Source organism: Harpia harpyja, chromosome Z, assembly GCF_026419915.1.
Source record: "Harpia harpyja isolate bHarHar1 chromosome Z, bHarHar1 primary haplotype, whole genome shotgun sequence".
Classification (NCBI taxonomy): Eukaryota; Metazoa; Chordata; class Aves; order Accipitriformes; family Accipitridae; genus Harpia; species Harpia harpyja.
Window position 1 is genome coordinate 80,325,262 of NC_068969.1, and position 19,963 is coordinate 80,345,224.

Consider the following 19,963-nt stretch of genomic DNA (forward strand, 5'->3'; position numbering starts at 1 on the left):
TCAAAGTCTAAATTCTTATCTGCAATGGTAATGCTAACACAGTGAGCCACTTCTGAAAGTCTGCAATGTTGAAATTGAAATTATCACTTGGCCTGTATCTAGATGCATTCTTTACACAGGATCATTTCAATCAGTTTGGTTTCAATTTTTTAAGCTGAAAAGGTAAAAACATTTTCAAATCATGGTAAACAACTCTTTTCTGATGGCACTGGAAAAGTCTTTTCAGTCCTGGTTAGTTTATAGTCAAGGTTTCTAGAGTCCTGAAGAAGACTGTATAACTGAAAAATGTACCCAGAAAATTTACAGTAACGCCATAACAAATTTGCCAATAATGAAGGTTACATAACTATGAGTGACTCACATGATTGCTGTTTCTAATTTTAAGAACAAACACACTAATATGTATCTGTTAGATGAACTGAAAATCTTATTTAAAATATGTATTCAGCTCCTACATACACTTTTCTGCTCAGGACCATTTCTTAAAGAGGGAGGAAAAAAAGACTGGTTTTGCAATGTGCTTGAAAGAGTAAAAAAACCTAGTGGACTGAAAAAAAAATCCAGAATTTATGACTCCTTCCAGAAAAAATGCCTTGCTCTTATTCATATTCAAATGTTGTATTTTCTAGCAGCTTTGCTAAGTTTGAATGATAGCCTATCAGATGGGAGAAAAGTGACTTAAAGCCATACAAAGCCTGGAAACTGGTGTACTGCTTTTCACCTTTATGCAGACCTGAAATTGCCTCATGGCTTTGAGCATTCTGCATAGAGAGGTTATGCTGCTTGTAAGTATATCTGGTAGAATCTGACTCTATTGCTTCAGTAATTCTTTCTCAACAATCAGCATTTCCTTATCTGGTTCCAAAAAAAGTAAAAAACTCAAAGAGACCTTCTAACAATATAACCTACTCCAAAATACTTTTAAAGGTTACTCTGTTGACAAGTAACAGTCCAGGTCAGCAGCAGTCTTAGATGCTCTATATTATATGGTCAGAGAACAACCTCCAACTCCTTCCTAGCCAAGAAGCAGCCACCAAGTCCTTGAATTAACAGGCATCAGCACTCTAAATTAGCAGGAATCTACTGGCACTTCCTGGAAGACTTGTCAGTATCTTCTAATGTGGCAGGTCAGAAGTAGAATCATGTCTTTGTTTTCATATCCCAAAACCAAACTCAAAGTGTTTTGTTTACTATCAATGATTTCATGAAGTCATTCTTCTTGCTTTTAACATATACATACAAAAGGCACCAAGAGCAGCAGGAAAGCACACAGCATCCTGTTTTATGTACCAAGGCCTCACTTCTGTCCTCCAACTATGATTGTCACAGTCTCGCTTGGCAATATCAAAACAAGGATAGTAAGAAATCAAGAGAGATCAAATCTATCCAGCTAATAGTTTATGCTGGTATTGCATACATTTTTAAAGGTACTGACCTTGACCCACAATTATAGTATCTGCTCTTTCCAGTATCATACAATATTCTGAATTCTATTTTATGGCAACATAACCCTTTTGATTACTCCTCCATTATTTAGTTATTTTTGTAATACTCACCCATTTGGAACATAGGAAGAGGTAGCATAATAAAAACTGTGCTATAGAATCAGTTTTGCCAAAGGAATTACTTCTCATTTCTTTTAGATTATAGCTAGGCATCAGCAAGAAATGCTCTGTAACAGTTGCTTACTTATCAAGTTACTAGAATAGGCGAAATGCTTGTACCATCTGCATATAAGCAGGGCTTCTGCAAATTATACGTTCTTGCTAGAACAAAATTTCCTAGTACTCATCATTTTTAATTGTCAGCAGTTCTAAAGATACCATCAGGAGCCCTCACACAGCTCCAAATGTAAGGTACATATATACATGCACACTTGGGTCTCAATGCATTAAAGTAAAGGTAATTCAGAAAGATAGCTTGAACTATAGCATAAACTTTCTCTCTGCACTTACCAGTTTAAAGGGCTCCCTCCCTCAAGAGTTGCCGACCCTAGGTTAACCCATTGCCAGAGGACTCTAGTTAGTCCTCTAGCAAACCATTGCCTCCTGAGTAATACACATCCCATAAGTCAGCCATTGCTCATCAGCAGCTTTCCACATTCACAGGTAGGGCCAGCAGGAGACTCCTACACTCCTCTGCATACAGATAAAAGGAATTAAGAGACGATGCTCATGGCAGTCTAAAATAAACACACAAATAAACAATAAGACCATTTGTTCCCAGGGAATTTTATCTGGAAAATAAAACCAAGCAGAGAATCTCATTTCTAATAGAGCTGAATACATAAGAAGGAATAACCCACTGAGGAAACCGACTCCTTCCCAAGGATTACATGTTGTACGACTGCAGCAGGACGACTCTTTGGAGAAATAAGCAGAACCAACCACAATCTCCTAATGCGTACTGTTGCTGGTGTGGACAGATATCAGGGGGTTAGTACAGGAGTTGCTGCAGTCGGGGAAGCCTTCCTCTGAGTCCAAGAGGTTAACTATTGCCTTTTCAAATGTTTTCCTCCAGAGTCATGGAAGATTGTTTAAGACTGGAAAGCCAAATTAAGAAGAAAATCAGACAGAAAAAGACTGCTGAGCAAGCTTTGCATGCTCTTTATCAGGGTTCTTAAAAAGGGACAGTAGTGTTGCTTATGACAGTAACCAAAATAAGTAAGTTTTAAAGACACTGGGTCAAAGTAGTGCCAGGGAATTTTTTCTTATCCAAAGCTTAAGCCGAATAGCCTAAATCCTTTCAAGGAAAATGGGATAGCAGAAGAAGCTCTGTTTTCTTCCCCTCAGAAAAGCGCTTGAGAAGAAAGACAGCAAATCAACACAGAAAGGTCTTCTAGGTAAGCAAAACTGAATTGTACTCTGTTCAAGAGTCTTCAAAAAGGTAAAAATTCTACTCTGTAAAACCAGAGTAGAATGCACATTACACATACTTTTGTAACAAGCTTATACAGAAAATATAGGAAGAGGCTGTCATAAATTAGGATGGGGAGTCTGATACATCATAATACACTGATTTTAATTTTCTACTACTCAATAATAGTTTAGAGTCATGAAAATGAAGCTAGGCAAAAACTTTATCCAAGTTTTACATGTGAAATACTACTCTGACAGAAATTCTTCACTTTGTTCCTACAGCATTATGATTCGAGAACATTTGCCTGCAGTAAGGGCAAAATACACTCTTTTCATGGGTCTGTATATTTATGTGTCAACTGACAGCCTTGGGAGGTGAGAGTAAACCTGGGAGCAGGTGTTTGATCTAGACTGTGTGAGAGAACAAAAACCATTACATACATCTGGGGATAACGCTGCCAAAAGAAGAGTAAAGCAAAAAAGTACTAGTGTTACTTACATTTTGTGAACATTCAAACTATTCAGAATGATTTACTGGAATTCCTTTACAGGTAGAAAATTGTAAACTTACAGTTTACACAAAGAAAGTTGTAGACTTAATTAACCAAGGAAATGGAATATTTCACTATACAGAGTCATTGAGCTATCTATCTTACTTTGTCCATTCACTTCCCAGAAATATGTCTTTATCATTCTTGTTTCCCAATTCAGTCACTTATAGGATGGATGAAAATTGCAGGAAGCAATATCTGTTGGTGCTAAGTAAAGTCTCTCTGATTTACAACCCACATTCAGGAGCGAAAAAGGATAAAAGCAGCTCCCCCCCCACCAATCCAATGTCTGTTCACATAACAAAAAAGTGAACAGTGTCACAGTTGTCAAGAATGAGTTTTGAGATATATTTCAAATTAATAGTCACTCAACCAAAGATGCACTAGCAACGAAAATAGTTTCAACATGCAGCATAACCTTTAGCTTGCAAAAGGTTGGCAGAAACCCATGTCTAGAATTTTATCTACCACTTAGTAATCTTTTATTTGTTTTACTGTAGCACAAAACCCAGCTGACTGATCAAAAGGTGTTTAAAAAAAAAAGTTACATTGTGTGAATTATGCTCATTATTTTAATTTGAATTTTTTTTCATTCCTTTATAACAAGACCATCAGAACAGTATCATAAACAGTGTTTACCTGTACTTAGTTCACAAAGAATTCAGCCTGAAGGGCCATGACAGGGGTACCAGTGTAATCAACATAACCCAGAGAAGCACACAGGGTGAGGACTCCATTGCATGAATATCAAGAGAGTTTTATTGTCCCATCAGTGCTTTTAACATTTATATAAACCTCAGATCACCAATACACCAAAGTCTCTATTACCTACAGCTTGTTTTTAGTATGGAGCTAGTTTCCAATAATGCAAAGTAAGGGTGCAAATCAATTTCTTAAATTATTTCTTACACTGAAATATTTGAGTTTTAGGAAAATTTGGAAGACTCCATGTTTATTCTCATGTGACTGTGTTTGAAAAAAGCAGATACAATAATACTTCTTAGGAAACGCATTCTGAATTCTTTACAAATTAGAAAAAGATCCAAAAACATTAAGATAGGTTAAACTTTTTGTATGTATATGCAAATGTATGTACATTCTGCCTCATGCAGCAAAAGAGAGCCAAGGAGCTCATCACAGAGATCATGCTGGGCCACAATAAAGGTCCACTTTGTTCCACATTGGAGTTTCTGGAATCCCAGAACTGTACACTTTAGGAAAAATTTCAAGGGACAAGGCAAGAATACATATACATTGCTTAATAATTTTAATTTTAAAATATTATTTGCACTCTTTGAAGAAACTTAATGTGTCTACTTCTTTGTAAAATTCAGTTATTGAAATTCCAAAGCTGAGATATACCTAAACTTGAAAATTTGTTATTTCCCTTCCAAAAGCAGTACCATGCAAGGAAAATGGAAAACTAGCATTGTATGCTGAATTGAGCTGTTGCCAGAAAGCACCAAGCAGTGCTGCCATTACCAGAATTCCCAGGAACTCCATAGGAGGTGTTGGAGAGAAACCTATATTCATCAATTCCTCATTACTCTTGTAATATAGCAGCCTGACAGCTTATGTAACTAGCTTTGGTGTGCTTTGGTGTTACAGATTGTAGGTTCATAGGCTTCTTACTATGAACATTCAGTACAGTTTAACAAGACACACTTAGTACTTCTTTATTTTTATCTATACATATATACATCGGCTGATAAATCAGACATTTCCTTCTAAATGCTGAAGAACTTTTGTCTAGGCAATAAAGATAAGAAAAAAACAGCACTCTCACAGGCAGTGTGCTTACCAACAGTACAATATATCATTTCTGTAACATTCAGATAATCTACAGAAATCACTGTGATTCAACAGCAAGGCAGGCAATACTTCTATGCAAGCAACACTACAGAAAACTAACTTAGAGTTGCTACCTTTCTCCAACATCCCTCTGCTAGTCTTGTCCCTGATGATGCCCAAATTTTATCATTAATGCAACTTTAATTCTGCCTTTCCCTGCTTATGTATTATGGAAGAATGTTTTAACAGCATGACTGCATGTTTTCAGTATGACACAGTTTCGTCATGTATGAGAAGGCCCTGAAGTACTACAGGCTGCTTATGAAGATTTGATAACACCAATTGGATTTTGAACTAATACCTACAGACAAGAAAAGTTTGATTAAATATGGAAGAACAAAAGAAAAAGATCAACACATCTGATTTCCAGAACCACAGCAAGCTCCCAAATTTGTCTGTTAGCTAGGACACAGGAAATTACAAGATCTGGTGGACACAGGTAAGAAAAGTTCTAGAGACAAGCTTAACAATTAAAGATCATTAATCTCATCATCCCTGATGGTTCACTCTCACTGGAAAACAACAATATATTTGTTTCAGTTAGCTGACACAGTGCCTTGTGAAAATGTAACTGGAAGCTTGCTAGAAAAGCAAAAATAATTCTCTTCACAAAAGGCGGCCATGTAAGTTAATTATGCAAAAGCCCCTAAATGAATTCATGTGGCATTTACACTTCCGACTTCAGTCCTTTAAAAATGTCTTTTAAAAACTGCACCCTGTAGTACAACTAATGGTGCTGTTCTCTTACGTTTTAAATTATTTGGGGTGGTTTTAGCCAACAACTTCAGTGTTTCAAGTTCTCACACTTTGAGCCTGTCATTTCCACTGAGCAACGTTCAGTCCAGTCAGTAAGCATGTACCTTTGTTAGAACTCCCTAACACCAGCTGCAGAATCTAGGCTCTAATCATTTTCAGTGGAACCAAAGGTGGTATTATAGATTTAGCAATCTTTTTATCCATCCAAAACCTAAAGAAATACATCATTATTTTAACTATATTTGGCTTTGCAGTATAGAATTACTAATTGCAGTAAAAAGTAAACAAGAGGCCTGAGACATTAGATTTAACTGTTCTGCAGTAAGAAGCCTGCTATGTCCCAGCACTCCTAAAAATGAAGAAAGATTACTCTACAGAGATAGTACATATGTCAGAAGGGCTATACTCTGTAGGTGACACTTTTTAACACTGATGTAGCATGAATGTGCTTTGCTCCAAATTAATTTGGTACACAACATAGCTATCAAGTGGAACAAAGAAAAAAAATACTGTGGTATTTGGACATCGCACACAACAGAGGTTTAAAAACTAAAAGTCTCTGATGACCAGATATTTCCTGGTTAGCCAAAGAGACTGTCAAGGTGATCAAAACTGCATTTTTTCAGCAGGTCCTGTAGAAAAAAAGAAAAAAAAAAAAAAAAAAGGCACATTCAGGAAGCAGAGAAACTCATAAAGCCTAGGCTTGTGTCTCTTACTGCCACCATTCCAGAACGGTAAATTTAGCTTTCCTCCACCATACCCATTCTGATAGCTAGAAATGGCAAGAGGCATCACATGCTGCTGCTGGTCCCAAGTTAGGCTCCTGTGAACTGGCTGGTGAGATACCAGTGGACAGGGTATAGAACAGTTGCTTTGACTCTACAAAGAATAAGGAAAGAAGAAATCATGAGGTCTTGTTTTCCTAAAAAAGCAAAGCTAATAAAAACCCTTTATTAAGTAGCTGCTATAGCCGAGTAAGGATGCTACCAAGCTTACGGTAACTCCACATGCTTCAAAGATCCAGAGCACATTTCCTACATGGAGGACATGCACAACTACTCAGGCACTCGGAGGAAAGAATGACTACCAATGGTTCTTTGAATGATGTGGCTATCTCTTTCACTTTATACGCATTTCCTCCTTATCACTAGCTGCGTATGACCACACCATACAGACAATCAATTTCCAGTTAGCTGTGAAGATAATGACTTACATCATAATGTTGTATGCTGAAGAATGTACTAGGTCTAATAATTCAATGTTGCTTTTATCAGTTACAAGACCTCCTACAAGGTAATCCAGAACAAAAGATGTAAAATTGTAAAGCTTCCACAATAGTTTATACACAGTCAAATATAGCTTTCCAAAGTCTGTACATAAAGGCCAAAGGGACAGGGTACCCCTGTATTTCAGCAAACAAGAATTTAATACAAAATGCCAAAGTAGTTTCAATTAGCTAGCTTGCAATCAAGTAGCAGTTCAATTGGACATGCTACACACTAACTTATCCTGAATTTCAGCAAAATCCAAATAATATAGATACAAAGATGAATCTAGCTAATTTGGGAAGACAATGTCGAAGGACGTATATGTCAATACAATTCTACAGAAAGTTACAACATTTAGCACTTAATAGCCAAGATTAAAAATAATCCATCTAAAACTGAGAACTATACTAGATTTATATATATCTGTGTGTATGTTTATATATGTATCTATAAAAATTTATCTATCTGTAAAGTGATATGCCTATTTTCATTGAAGATATTCCAGTTCTATGCAGCTGCTAGATGCTGAATCTCAAAGCACCAGGGTCACACAGCTGAATAAAAGAAATTTCAATTTTTTTATGTTACTAGATCTTTCTCTTGCAAGTTTTCAGCAGTTTTATGCAGCTTAAATACAAATATTGTATTTATACAAGCATGGGTCACTCTCTTCCTCAGCTAAGTGTTAACTACTGTTTGAACTCTACTATGTTTTTCGGTCTGCTTAAGGGGGAGAAAAAGTGAACAAATAGCATATTTTTCGAAACACAGAACATGAACATCAATACAATACCTGCTTCTGTAGCCTCCAATAACATGGTACTTAACAGGAAATGACTGCAGGTATTGCATACTTCATAGGGAAAATGACCCAGATTGAGAAGACCAAAATGGGACATCCTAGCAAAGCTGTGGAATTGTTTTCGTTTGGCCATTAGCATTAATAAACACTTCAAAGAATACTTAGGGAATTTATTTCAACTACTGCTTTGTGCTCCTGTTTGTAACTCTTCAATTTTGGCATGAGTTTAGCTGGTAGTTGCCATAGGATTTCTTAAGACAATGAGTTGCAACTATTTTCTTAGCTACTGGTTCATATCTCAAAGTGAACTTAAATTTTGGACCTTTTTGTTTTGTTTTGTTTTAATAATAAAGAATTTAAAAGATGAGATTTTATAACTCAAATTAAAAATGCAGCTTTCAATCCACATCATATACATGGTGGAATATAATCTGATATTCTTTGTGAAGACGTAAATAGTAGGGGAGGAGGTTTAATAAAGAAGTCAGGTAAAACTATTACCAAAAATGGTTTCTATAAAGTCAGAGAATAATTATTCTCTAATGCACTTAGTACAAACATAAATTATATTAATAGCAAAAAAACCCTCTTCCTTCCAGGGGAATGTTGGGAAAATCAGGAGAAATATATGCATAAAGCATTGAGCACACACTGAATAATCACAGATTATTGATTATTAAATTTTATTATATTTTACTAATCTAGTATGGGATTGTAGCTATATAGAGATACTGTCTTTTATATGCACAAATGGCTCAAATTTATACATCATTAATTGTGGAGAGGATGCAGCCCATGGCTCTGAAACATATTTCATTATTAATTGCAAAGTAATACAATATGCACATATTATTCTTTACTAATCAAAAAGTTAAAAAATGATAGTAACAATGCCACACATTCTGCATCAGCATTCTCAAAAAAATAACTCTGACATTAGGCATTCTGAACTTCAGGAAAACAGAAAACTTTATATATTTTTAAAAAGACATGCTTAAATTTACATCCTAAACCCTGTATTTGTTTGTGTGTTAGTGTCCAGGTTGAAAGGTGCAGTGTTTATTAGCTTACATGAAAGTCAAAGCAATCCCTGCCTGTGATAAGAAAACTACAAAAGAAAGGACCTGACAGAAAGTAGTGGCTGACACAAAGACTTTCCACCAACTTCAACAGGATTTGGAATTAGGCACCACCAGAATAAGTGACTTCCCAAGTAACTCCAGTTTTTCCGGACTTAAAAACAAATTTCATAACTTACAAGCAGATTGTTTACAGTGTGCCAATACTGGTAATGACTGTATTTTGGAGCCTGGGACATGCATCAATAGGCTTTCCTTGGTTTTACCCTATACTTTATTTATTATCCATCTATTTTCAGAGCAATGTACATGCAAGTTAAAGACAAAGAACAAATAATCGTGTTTTCCTAACATTAATTCTCTGGCCTAATCAGAGACAGAAGTTAAAACAGACTTAAACCAAAATAAAATCCATACACTGACACTCTTCTTTAAGCAATGCTGAGTTGGATTTGGCTTACACGTGTTCTATATCAACTTAAGCTAACAATCAGTAGGATCTATCAAATTAAGTGCATCCACAAAAACTACGGGCTAACCTGATTTACTTACACTGCTTGTAAAATCACACATAATTAATTGGTACAACTCTGTAGATCATGTCCTTTACCCACACAGCTTAAGAAAGAATACATGCAATATAAAGCAGACCTATCCACAGGTCTAAAAAGTACACCAAATTTAGTATTGACTTTCTTAAGAAAATGGGCTCAGATCTTGACATGCTGACTTGCTTCAACAAATTAAAGACAGTCATTATTTAGAGAAAGACGTTGAAGGCAGATATAAAAACCACAGGATTTATGTATTCATTCCTTCCTTACTTCAACTACCAATAAGCTACATTGCCCATAAGGAGTAAAAAGCACCTAAACCCAGACAAGGAGTTCACCTTAATGATCACAATGGTGCACTGGCTTCTTACCAAGTACTATGCAGAATTTAAGAACTCATTTTGACTTAAAAATTCTGTATTTCTAAGAGCTCAACTGTTTGCTCCTGCCACTTCACCACAATCTAGTCAAGGCCACTGATCTGCAATGTACTAGGCATAAGAGTGCTCCCCATAAATGTGACTGGCACAGGAGCTTTAGAAAAACAGTCCAACTGTACCAACCTTCAGGGTGTGCACAATACACAAGCAATCTCTCTTTCATGGCTTTGTGTGAAAAGGAGAGGCTTATGTTACTGCTCCTGAGTTAGCGTTGCCTATGGTGCATGTGTTGATTAGTGATGGAAGAAGAATTATAACTGCAATAATGTGTATACAAGAAAGTGCTCTTCCCTACATAAAAATAAAAATAAACAAAAGAAGTACATGTGATAATTTGTTGTGATAGTTTCAAAACAGCAAACAAAGATGTGACAATGAAGTGACAAGAACAGGCACACAATTGTAACTGGCAGATATAGGAATACCCCATGCAACACAGCTACTGGCAATATTGTATGTAATACGCTAAAGCAGCTTATGGGTAACCCAAGGACTTATATACTACAAAACAATTTGCTGTTGAAATTCTGTGATAGCAGCCTTCATGGTATCTCCACAAAATCGGTTTACACTGTGATCCATTGGGAAAACACATTTTCTTTAATGCTGACAAAAACAAAGTCTGAATAAAAGTTTCTATGATGTCTTGATTCTTCAATAAAAAAAAAATCAACTTACAGAAAGTGTTAAATAGCAGCAAAGGGCTAATTATATCATACTAACTTCCTTTCGTCTAGTATAAAAGGACATTTTCTTACTTTGCCTGGCTGAGTATAATAGTCTATGAATTATGAGATCAAAGTTTTCTAAAGTAAGAGTTTCCTTCACCAAGTTTTACACTTACTACAGCTAAAAGAGCTGTGTGAAGGGATCAGCACTAAACCCAAAGGACAGGCTGTGCACAGCAAGAAAGAGAGCAACTCCCTCGTGCTTTTTGCAGGTCACTACCAAGGACCATGTTAGCAGATCCACACCAGACCCTTAACAGGCAGCTCTGCTGCTACCAGTAATTAGCTTGGACAGCTCTGGCTCCAGGAGTAGCAGCAAGGCTACACCATAATGAGCTCAGCTGGGATTAGCAGGACAGGGCAGGGAACCAAGAGAGCTGAGGCATTCTGCATTGCGTATGTATCACAGAGATCAAACAAGGATGGCTGGCTAGGTTATCCCCTCACCACCTCATTCCAAAAATGAAGCACGGCAGTGTGTAAAATACAGGCTAATGAAGAGCGACACCTCCAACAGATGAGAGCCACATTAATTAACACAATCCCTAGATCATGGAATACAGTTTCTGTTAGTGCTAGCAAACTTGTAACTTGTCACTGATTTAAGAGGAGAGGATAAAAAATAAAAAAGAAAAAAAAAAAAAAGAGCCTATGTTTTCCTTTTCTGCTTTTGGTAGAAGATGGTTTTATCTTGGAATTTTGCAAGGAATTCCTCTTATGTGGCCTGCAAAGCACTATCTTCAGAAAAAAAGAGCAGAATGTTTCTTTATGTAAACACCATCTAAGAAACGAACTCACTTTTCAATCAACAGCTTTTTGTGTTCCCTTTTGAAAAAAGCCAGTTCATTCCACACAGCATCAGAATCCTCTTGACAAAGCTGATGGGGGTCTGCATGCCGGTATCTGCTTTTACTGCTTTCAATCCTGTTTATGAGTAAAAAGAGTTTGTTCTCAAATTTCTACATGTTTTAGGACCACATGAATAAAAGTATCCTTGCTTTCAGAAAATAAAAACTTTAAACTGCGGCATCTACTGAATACAAATCTTGTATGATGTATGCATTCTGTGAGGCATGAAACCTTAAATGCTGTGTTATAGAAAAGTTCAATTACCTAGTTTCAGACAGGCATCGTGCTAGTATGGCACCAAGGCTCTCAACTGACATGTGGCAGAGCAGTGTCACCCACATTCATTCTGTCAACATTCCTTACAATACTGGTATGAGAAAGCAGAGGGTGAAACAGTCACACAATCCCTTGCAAAAAAATGGGAGACCCACCGGGTCCCCTAATGCCCCTGCAAACCAATCTGGAAGTTACACTAATGTCCACTCTAAATCACACTGTTGAGCTACAGTCTAATGAGAGAATAAGCTCTCTATGGATAAGATGATGCAGCAGGAAAAAGCATACTGAATTTAGAAGCACAGAAAAAGAAAACAAAAATATTTCACAATTTTTCTGTCATTACAATATTTTTATATACTCTAATAATGCAAAAGATAAAAACTGTATTTAAAAAATCCTTTATAAAATGAATTTAAAACTCTCTGCAATCTAAATTCCTACTGGACATAGAAATAAACTCTCCGAGAATGTGGTAACCTCTTAATGCTCCTATCATCTTTGCAGTCACGTACGTCAGTGGAAGTTGTATGTACACTGACAGGTAGATTAGGTCCCATCAGCTGCCATCTCAATAACAAACTCTAATCTATGAAGAATTAGAAAGAATGGAGTCCTCCATCACTTACAGAGGATCAGAAGTGCCACATAAGTACCTGATAGTGAGTTCTTAATGCACTATTTACATTACACCCGCGATACAAAGCTTTTTGAGATACCAAAGTAACACTGTAAGGCATGACCATTTACAGACTGTTTTTATTTGTGTCTTGGCTACTGTCCTTTGTTTAAGCATATTAAAAAAGAAAAACAAGCCTCTTTTAGTATGGTGGGTTCATACAGTTTTGTTCTGATGACAAAAATTATCAAAACCCTGTAATTTTCAGCTCATCTTAATTACAGATGAAAAAATCAGATGACCGAATAAAGATTTAGTATTACACCTTCCCCAGTATCTACTTTTGCTAAATACATTCCTGTCAGGACAGAAGCTGGTCACATTTATTTTAAACAGTAACGCAATTTGCTTTTGTCTCCCTTTCCCTTTCCTTTTCTTCCTTTTTTTCAACTATTGGAACCAGAACACTCAGTGCTTCACTGTGTATCAGGTTTGATTTTACTGTCTTTATCTAGGATGAATTTTTGTATCTTTTGAGCCTTGGCCTCTTGGTGGACCATGAACACCTACTTAGCTTTAGACACAGAATTAAATAATTTCATTGCATAAAGTAACTATCATTCAGTAGGTTTCAGTCATTTCCAGCTTGCACTGAATTTAAAACAGTGAGCTAGAAGATAAAATCAGCCATGTTTTTCACAAATAAACAAAACCTTTGCATTCTTATTTAAACAAATCTATTTGTTATTTATGCTGTGATACTTCAAAAAAATCTTCCTGTGCTACCAATGCCTGTAGCAGATTTGTACCCTACTGTTATTTTCATCCACACTTTTTTTTCTTTTTAAAAGACAAACTATTCTTAAGTAAATACCATAGTATTACAAAGCAATGCAAATCTACTTAGATAGGCCAAAGCATTACTTATATATGAGGGACAGTTTATCATTCACAATAGGACACTTTATGTTATCCTGGACTCTCTGAACAGCTACCAGTTTTGCAGCAATTTCTGTGACTCTCTTTTCAGTCAGAGAGAATTACAAAGTTTGTGTCAAGATTAGTCAATATTACTCTAATTACAAAATGAATTATTTTTAGTAAAACACATATGTGTTTACTAAACTGTAGGTGCATGCTGAAGTCCTACTAAAGCCACTAGGATGTAAGGACCTGCTCAAATTACTTTCTTGAAACAGGGCCTGAAAAACTGTACCTCAGCCGTGTCTAATAACTGCAACGATAAGAAATGTCTTCATACCTCCAGATGTGTCTGTTTACCAAAAATTCTCTGCGCTAAGGACTTAAAAAAAAGAATCTCTGCATAAAATTTTCACTGTTCTGTATAGAATTTAAGGGAGGATGATATAGAGAATAATTGCTATTTAAATTTTGATGTGGTAGACTCTTCTTTCCATTAATAACGATATGTTACTGCAATATTTTTGTAGAATGATCAGAAATAATTGATTTTGTAGTCATTTAACAGACGAAAACACCCTGCTTTTCATGCACATACTCTTTTTTTCCCTATTAAGAAAGGGATTTTAGGATTAGCTTCAGTTAATGTTTGGATCACTAAATGTTAGAGAAGCTGTTATTTCTATATTTTTAATGAATAGAATTATTTTTAAAAACTATTTGAAACATAAGGAGCAATTGTTCTGTTATAGAAAATTAAAAACATACACAGTCAACAAATTAATCGACTGGGGAATTAAACAAGCATAAATAAGCAGCCCTAGCAGATCTTTGTCCAGTACTCAGGCTTACAGTGAGATCCTAAATAAAACAAGTCAAGGTGTCAGCTCAATACATTTTACTCTTGGTTTCAACTGCAATTTCTCTCATATAGGGGTATGCCATGTATTCTGCTTTAACAAAGGATAAAGTCTTGATCACCACATAGTAGCTTCTTCCTTCAAATCAAATTCTCTTTTGAATACCTATATAATACTTCTGCTCAGATTTCTTGTGTAAGGGAAATGATTTTAATGAGCTATGTAACTTACCTGCTATCGCCCTCTTCCCACTGCTTTAATTGCTCTTTTAGTGCTCTGTAGTTGGTCTGTAACATCTGCAGCCTCTCTTTCCGTTGTTCATGGGCTGCTCTTAGCTCATCAGTTTCTTGAGTCTGTATAGCACCAGAAAAACAAAATTAGAGTTGGGCAATATGCAAGAGATCACATGGATCATATGAAACAAAAGTTCTGTTTAACTATCAAAAGCCTCAGAAATCTAAAGAGAAAGATCAGGAATCACAATCCCCAAGGTCAATTTTTTCTTCTTGCTACCTTGGTAAATTTTGCTCATTTGGCAAAATTTACTTAAATATTTTTTTCATGTTGCTGAGAAGTTTTAAAAAATTTACTATCAAAATGTCAGTTTTCATCTTGTGAATGCATTGGCCTAATACATCAAAAAATACATAGACTGAAAAAGGACTGTTGGTAGTGTCTTTTCCTTAAAAATACTTTTTTCTTTTTTTTTATCCCCATGGAAAACTAATCTATGTATTTTTGAGGGAAACACTGGCCACACTGAAGTCCACATCAAAAAAACCCTAAATTTAAATGGCTTCAAGATTTCCTCATATATTAATTTATTTCTGTAAATATATATAAACCTGCAACACCCAGACTTTGTCCTTTAGTTATGCAACAAACCAGAAATAAAAACAAATTTTGCAATAGCTTTTATACAATCAAAACCATATGGAAAAAATGTACTCTCTTTTTATAGATTGAAAATTAAGATATACCCTGATTTAAATTACAGAATAACAAAAGAGATTTTCCTAAGTGACAATACTGTGCTCTGAAAAAAATGAACATTAAGAAGAGGACATTCCACAGTATAAAGCAAGTCAAATTCTGGCATACAGCAGTAAAGAATTCACCAGACATTATCCTGTAGTAAAATCTACACTCAGTGCTTCATTTCTAGTTCAATGGGAGCTCTGCTTGTAGAGCAACTACAGAACATGTTCTTTAACCTCTAGGTAAATCACAATACTTTATTTGCATGTATTTACTTCTTATATGCAAGGAGGGCTTTTCAGCATTACTCAATAAATAAGATCCATCAATAGTCAGAGCTGCAAGCAACAAAAATTAAATCCCACTATAAAAACATGGCAAAGGTTTCTACAGTAGTGCTAACTACAAAGTACCTAGACTAAGCTTGGCTTCTAAAATACAGCCCAGCTTTCATGAAGCATAAACAAAGCTGAAAAATACCAGCTAAAATTTCAGATGCTACTATATATAAAATTCCAGAAGTTTCCTGGAAGTGACTCAAGTAACACAAAAAGCAGATTTAGGTATAGAAGCAGGTACCAAAGTGACCTTACCATTAAATATTTTCCCAAAGTGGTGGTAGATTTTTTGTTCTGAAACAACCTCTAAACCAGACACATTTATAAATTTAAATTGCTTTAAAAGTACTTTTGACTGGTTTTAAGTGGCTCATATAAATACTACAATGATATTAAAAACAATTGCACAAATAGCAAGATAAATTTATGACAAAGGACATAGAGACTATTACCACGGTTTGCTTGACACTGCAACAGGAAATTTTTACAAGAACCCAGTTACAGATGCTGTGTTTTCAAGAGAAGTTCATGAAATCATTGTTCTGAAATTGTTTGATATTGCTAGTGAAATCTGATCAAGTCTGGCAAGGTACTGGAAAATAACGTCTTCCACATAAATCCTCAGAAGTTTATTAGTGTCAGTGCCCCTTCAGAGATGCAACCAAGTGTAGAATTTGGCCTTTTCTATTTATGAATCTAGATTTTTCATTATTGCTTACCTGTTCCATTATCCATTCCATTACAGTTATTCCCTTCCCCTATCAGTTGCTCTGCCCTTCCAGAAGTAGAAATTAGACAATTAACTGTCCTAATCACCCTCTTTTATTGAATTCTTAAGCACTTCAGAATTTTAAATTTACACTGTAATTTCCACAATGTTAGCTCCATCTCTCTCTGATTGAATTACATTGTATTTTTTAATAATTAAACTGTCTTGTATACAGTTTTCTATATATTGACAGAAATGGGACAGAACAGCCATCTCTAGCAGTGCTGGATCTCCAAGTTATTCTCCAGCTCTCCACTGTCATTCTATAGTACTTCCCATGACATAATGAAAGACAAAAAGACAAAGTCCAATCTGCAAGAAGAAGAACCCAACTGCCTGTGAAAAAAAGTCATTTTGTTAGTTGCAGGCAGCTCAGACAAGCCAGAAGATTCTAATCACTACTTAAAATTTTGTTGAAATTGACCTGTAACAACTTCTGTTACAGCAAAAACTGAACTACAAGGGAATTTAAAAACCATACGGATTCAATTCTTTGACTACTCTTCTTAGGCTGACAAGAAGTGAGGAACCTGACCATTACAAAAATAGTTTTTTCCTCAAGTAGTTATGTGGAAAAGCCACAATATTAATATATTTTTGGCATCTAACACCTACATGGAACAGGACTATATATGAAATCTAAACTAAATATAACAGTGTGCCCTCGCTCACATAAACAAGTTATTAAGGTGGCCCTAAAGACTGATATACATATTCTAGTTCTAATTCTCTCCAAAATTTTAGAACTTTAAACAAAAAGGATGAGAAAATTTAAAGGGAAGATCTCCCATCGCTTTTGAAAACGTTCCAGTTAAAGCCAGGAATATCTCCTCTAGGCTACGGCAAAGATCACAGTTCTAGAAACATAATATGGGAGAAGAGAACATATTCTTTGTTCATAACAATATCCAACTCTCAGCACCCAAACTCCTACCCACTTCTTAAAGACCAACAGTAGATTGATGTACTAATGCTTTGGACCATTCTAAGTAACGGCTTGACAATTTGTTATTCAGAATCCATGAAATACTCTTATTTACTCTGACACTCTCTTCCCTAAACAAGGGTGCAATCAGGTATTACTGTAAAGTAATAAGTAAATCTATTGCTTTTTAGTATGTCCTGGAGTGCAGAAATGAAGCCAATTCTGTACCAAAACTAAGGACATGCTGCACTTACATGATTACCGTATTTTTATTAGCAATAAAGACAGTAAGAGCCAATTCCTTGACCAGAAATGAGTCAGCTGAGGAAAACTGGAAAAATCCTATGAATGGGACCTTGCCCTTTTCTGTTCCTTTGTAATACTGACGGTCATCAAATATTTCTGTTCCTGAAAACCCCATAAATAAAGCTGTTCATCTTTTTTTTTATTGTTACAAATTTTTCAGACAGACTGATGGATAAAGTCACAATTTCATCTTCAGGATATGCATCATCAGTATGTTTATTGATAGAGCAAGCTTTTTTTTCTGAGCAAGTATATTTCAAGTAATCATACAGTCAACACTTTGCTTGAGGAGGTAATAATGCAAGCGCCAGTTTCGAAAATGTTAATCACATGCATTATTCTTTGTTGGAAGTAATGCCTGAGAGAAGGTTAATATCAAGAAATCATACAATACCAACAGAATTATTCTGATGTTAATGTTACGACAGCTGAGTGCACTGTCATGCTGGCAACAGCCTCATTGAATTCTGAATGTAGTGCCACAACAGTGTTTAATACCTGGGCCTCTAAAGCTTCTTTTCAATCAGTTAAAACATTCTGCAAAAGAAGCCAAGTAGGCTTCCTAGAGAAAATGCAAGGAGTTCATATATTCAGTTTCAAAGGGAGATAGAAGACTTAGCCCTTAAAGGCCTCATGGATTAACAGCTGTGATAAATTGAGATGCCATACTTGCAACATAATAAAGCTACACAGATTCCTAAATTATGCTTTAAGATGAAAGGGAAGAAATGACAAAGGCAGTATGGCAACCGGTAAAAATTATGTTACGAGGTCATCAGACCTGTATCTGCTTAGAAAAATCTAAGTGCTTCTCTTCACTCGTCTTTCCAGAACAAAACACTAAGAAATGTGGAACTCTATTATTTAAGACAGCAACCATACACACCGATGCGAGAGCTTTGCTGCCAAGGGCGGAGCAGCAGTAGTCCAAAGTGCCAGAATAATCTGTAGCATGACTGAGCATCTGGCAGGCCAACTAAGAGGAGGCCTACCAAAGGCCAGTTCTCAGGTAGAGCTGGTAGGATGAGCTGCCTCAGATTTCTCAACAGAGAGAAAAACAAAACAAACTCAATCTTCTGACTCCCAGGAACAAGGGAGCAAGACGGCCTGTACGACTGAATTTGAAATGTAAATCATCTTTCCTGGTCATATACTCTATGTGTGTTAAAACACTACAGTAAACTCTCTCAAGTACACAGGGAGAGGGGAGAGTAGATGAATTGTAAATGTTTAAGAAAACAGGGTTTGGGTTTTGCATTCCGAGTTGCAATTTGAAACAAATGGGGCATTTAAAAGGTACTATTTCTGAAGTAAAAAAACTAGATGAACAAAAATCTATAAAATGGAGACAAAATGGGAAATTGTAATACATGCTCAATTAAGCTCTTCTACCAAGGGTTGGGAAGGGGAGGGGCGGGTGGTGTTTGTTGGGTTTTTTTACAGCATTTGTTAGAACAACAACTTCTGAGCCATAACTTCCCAGAGTACAAGGGGTAAATCTGTTCCAACTAACTGACTTCAGCATTTTAAAATACTGGCTTCACTGTACAAAAAAAAAAAAAAAAAATCTTTGTACTTTCTGCTTCATTTTATTTCTTTATACATACATTAGTTTCTCAGAATATATATTCTCAGACAAATGTTGAAAATGTATTTAACAAGTACATAATCTTGATGACAGCTCAAATTAGGCTTCCATAGGACTGCAGGACTACCAACACAAGATCTCTAGCAGTAAAGAAAAAAGGCAAACTAATGGAGAGTGCTCTCTTATGCTAACACACTTACAGGCCAAAACGATATGTGCATTTTGCATTTTTAAAATGTCTGTTTATTTTGGTATATCTTTATCTATGCAAGCTTATAGCTAGAGAGTTGGTTTTGTTTTGTTTTTTTTTTTAATGTTCACCTTTAGTTGTAGTGTCTTCTCCAAGTTTTCAATCTTTCTTTCAGCTATTTTAAGCTTCCTTAGCTCCTCTGACTCTCTAAAAGAGCTCTTTGGGGACAGAGACCTTGAACGTTTCACAGGTGGTTCCTGGAGAATAAAACAAGGACATGGTTGAACTAGTTGGAACACCGGATTATGAAAGACATGCAGAATTAAAGAAGAAGTAATTTTGAATACTAATAATGAATTATAAAAAAAAAAATCTGCATGGAATACCAGAGAAATAACAAGCAGAATTACCACAGCGCTACCACTAAAGGTTTCTCTGTGACTCGTTAATGAGAATA

General features: G+C 35.8%; 1 protein-coding gene across 7 annotated transcripts in view; it reads right to left on the minus strand.

Moving 5' to 3' along the window:
* CNTLN (centlein) overlaps positions 1 to 19,963 on the minus strand; it is a 198,779-nt gene that overhangs the window by 83,312 nt on the left and 95,504 nt on the right. For 6 of the 7 annotated variants that reach the window (XM_052777310.1, XM_052777313.1, XM_052777315.1 and 3 more), the window contains 3 exons: positions 19,638 to 19,763; positions 14,644 to 14,765; positions 11,686 to 11,811 (listed from right to left, as the gene is read on the minus strand). In XM_052777310.1, coding sequence (XP_052633270.1) covers positions 11,686 to 11,811; positions 14,644 to 14,765; positions 19,638 to 19,763 — 374 coding nt within the window. The remainder of the gene's footprint in view (positions 1 to 11,685; positions 11,812 to 14,643; positions 14,766 to 19,637; positions 19,764 to 19,963) is intronic. The other variant, XM_052777312.1, reaches the window with a different exon arrangement.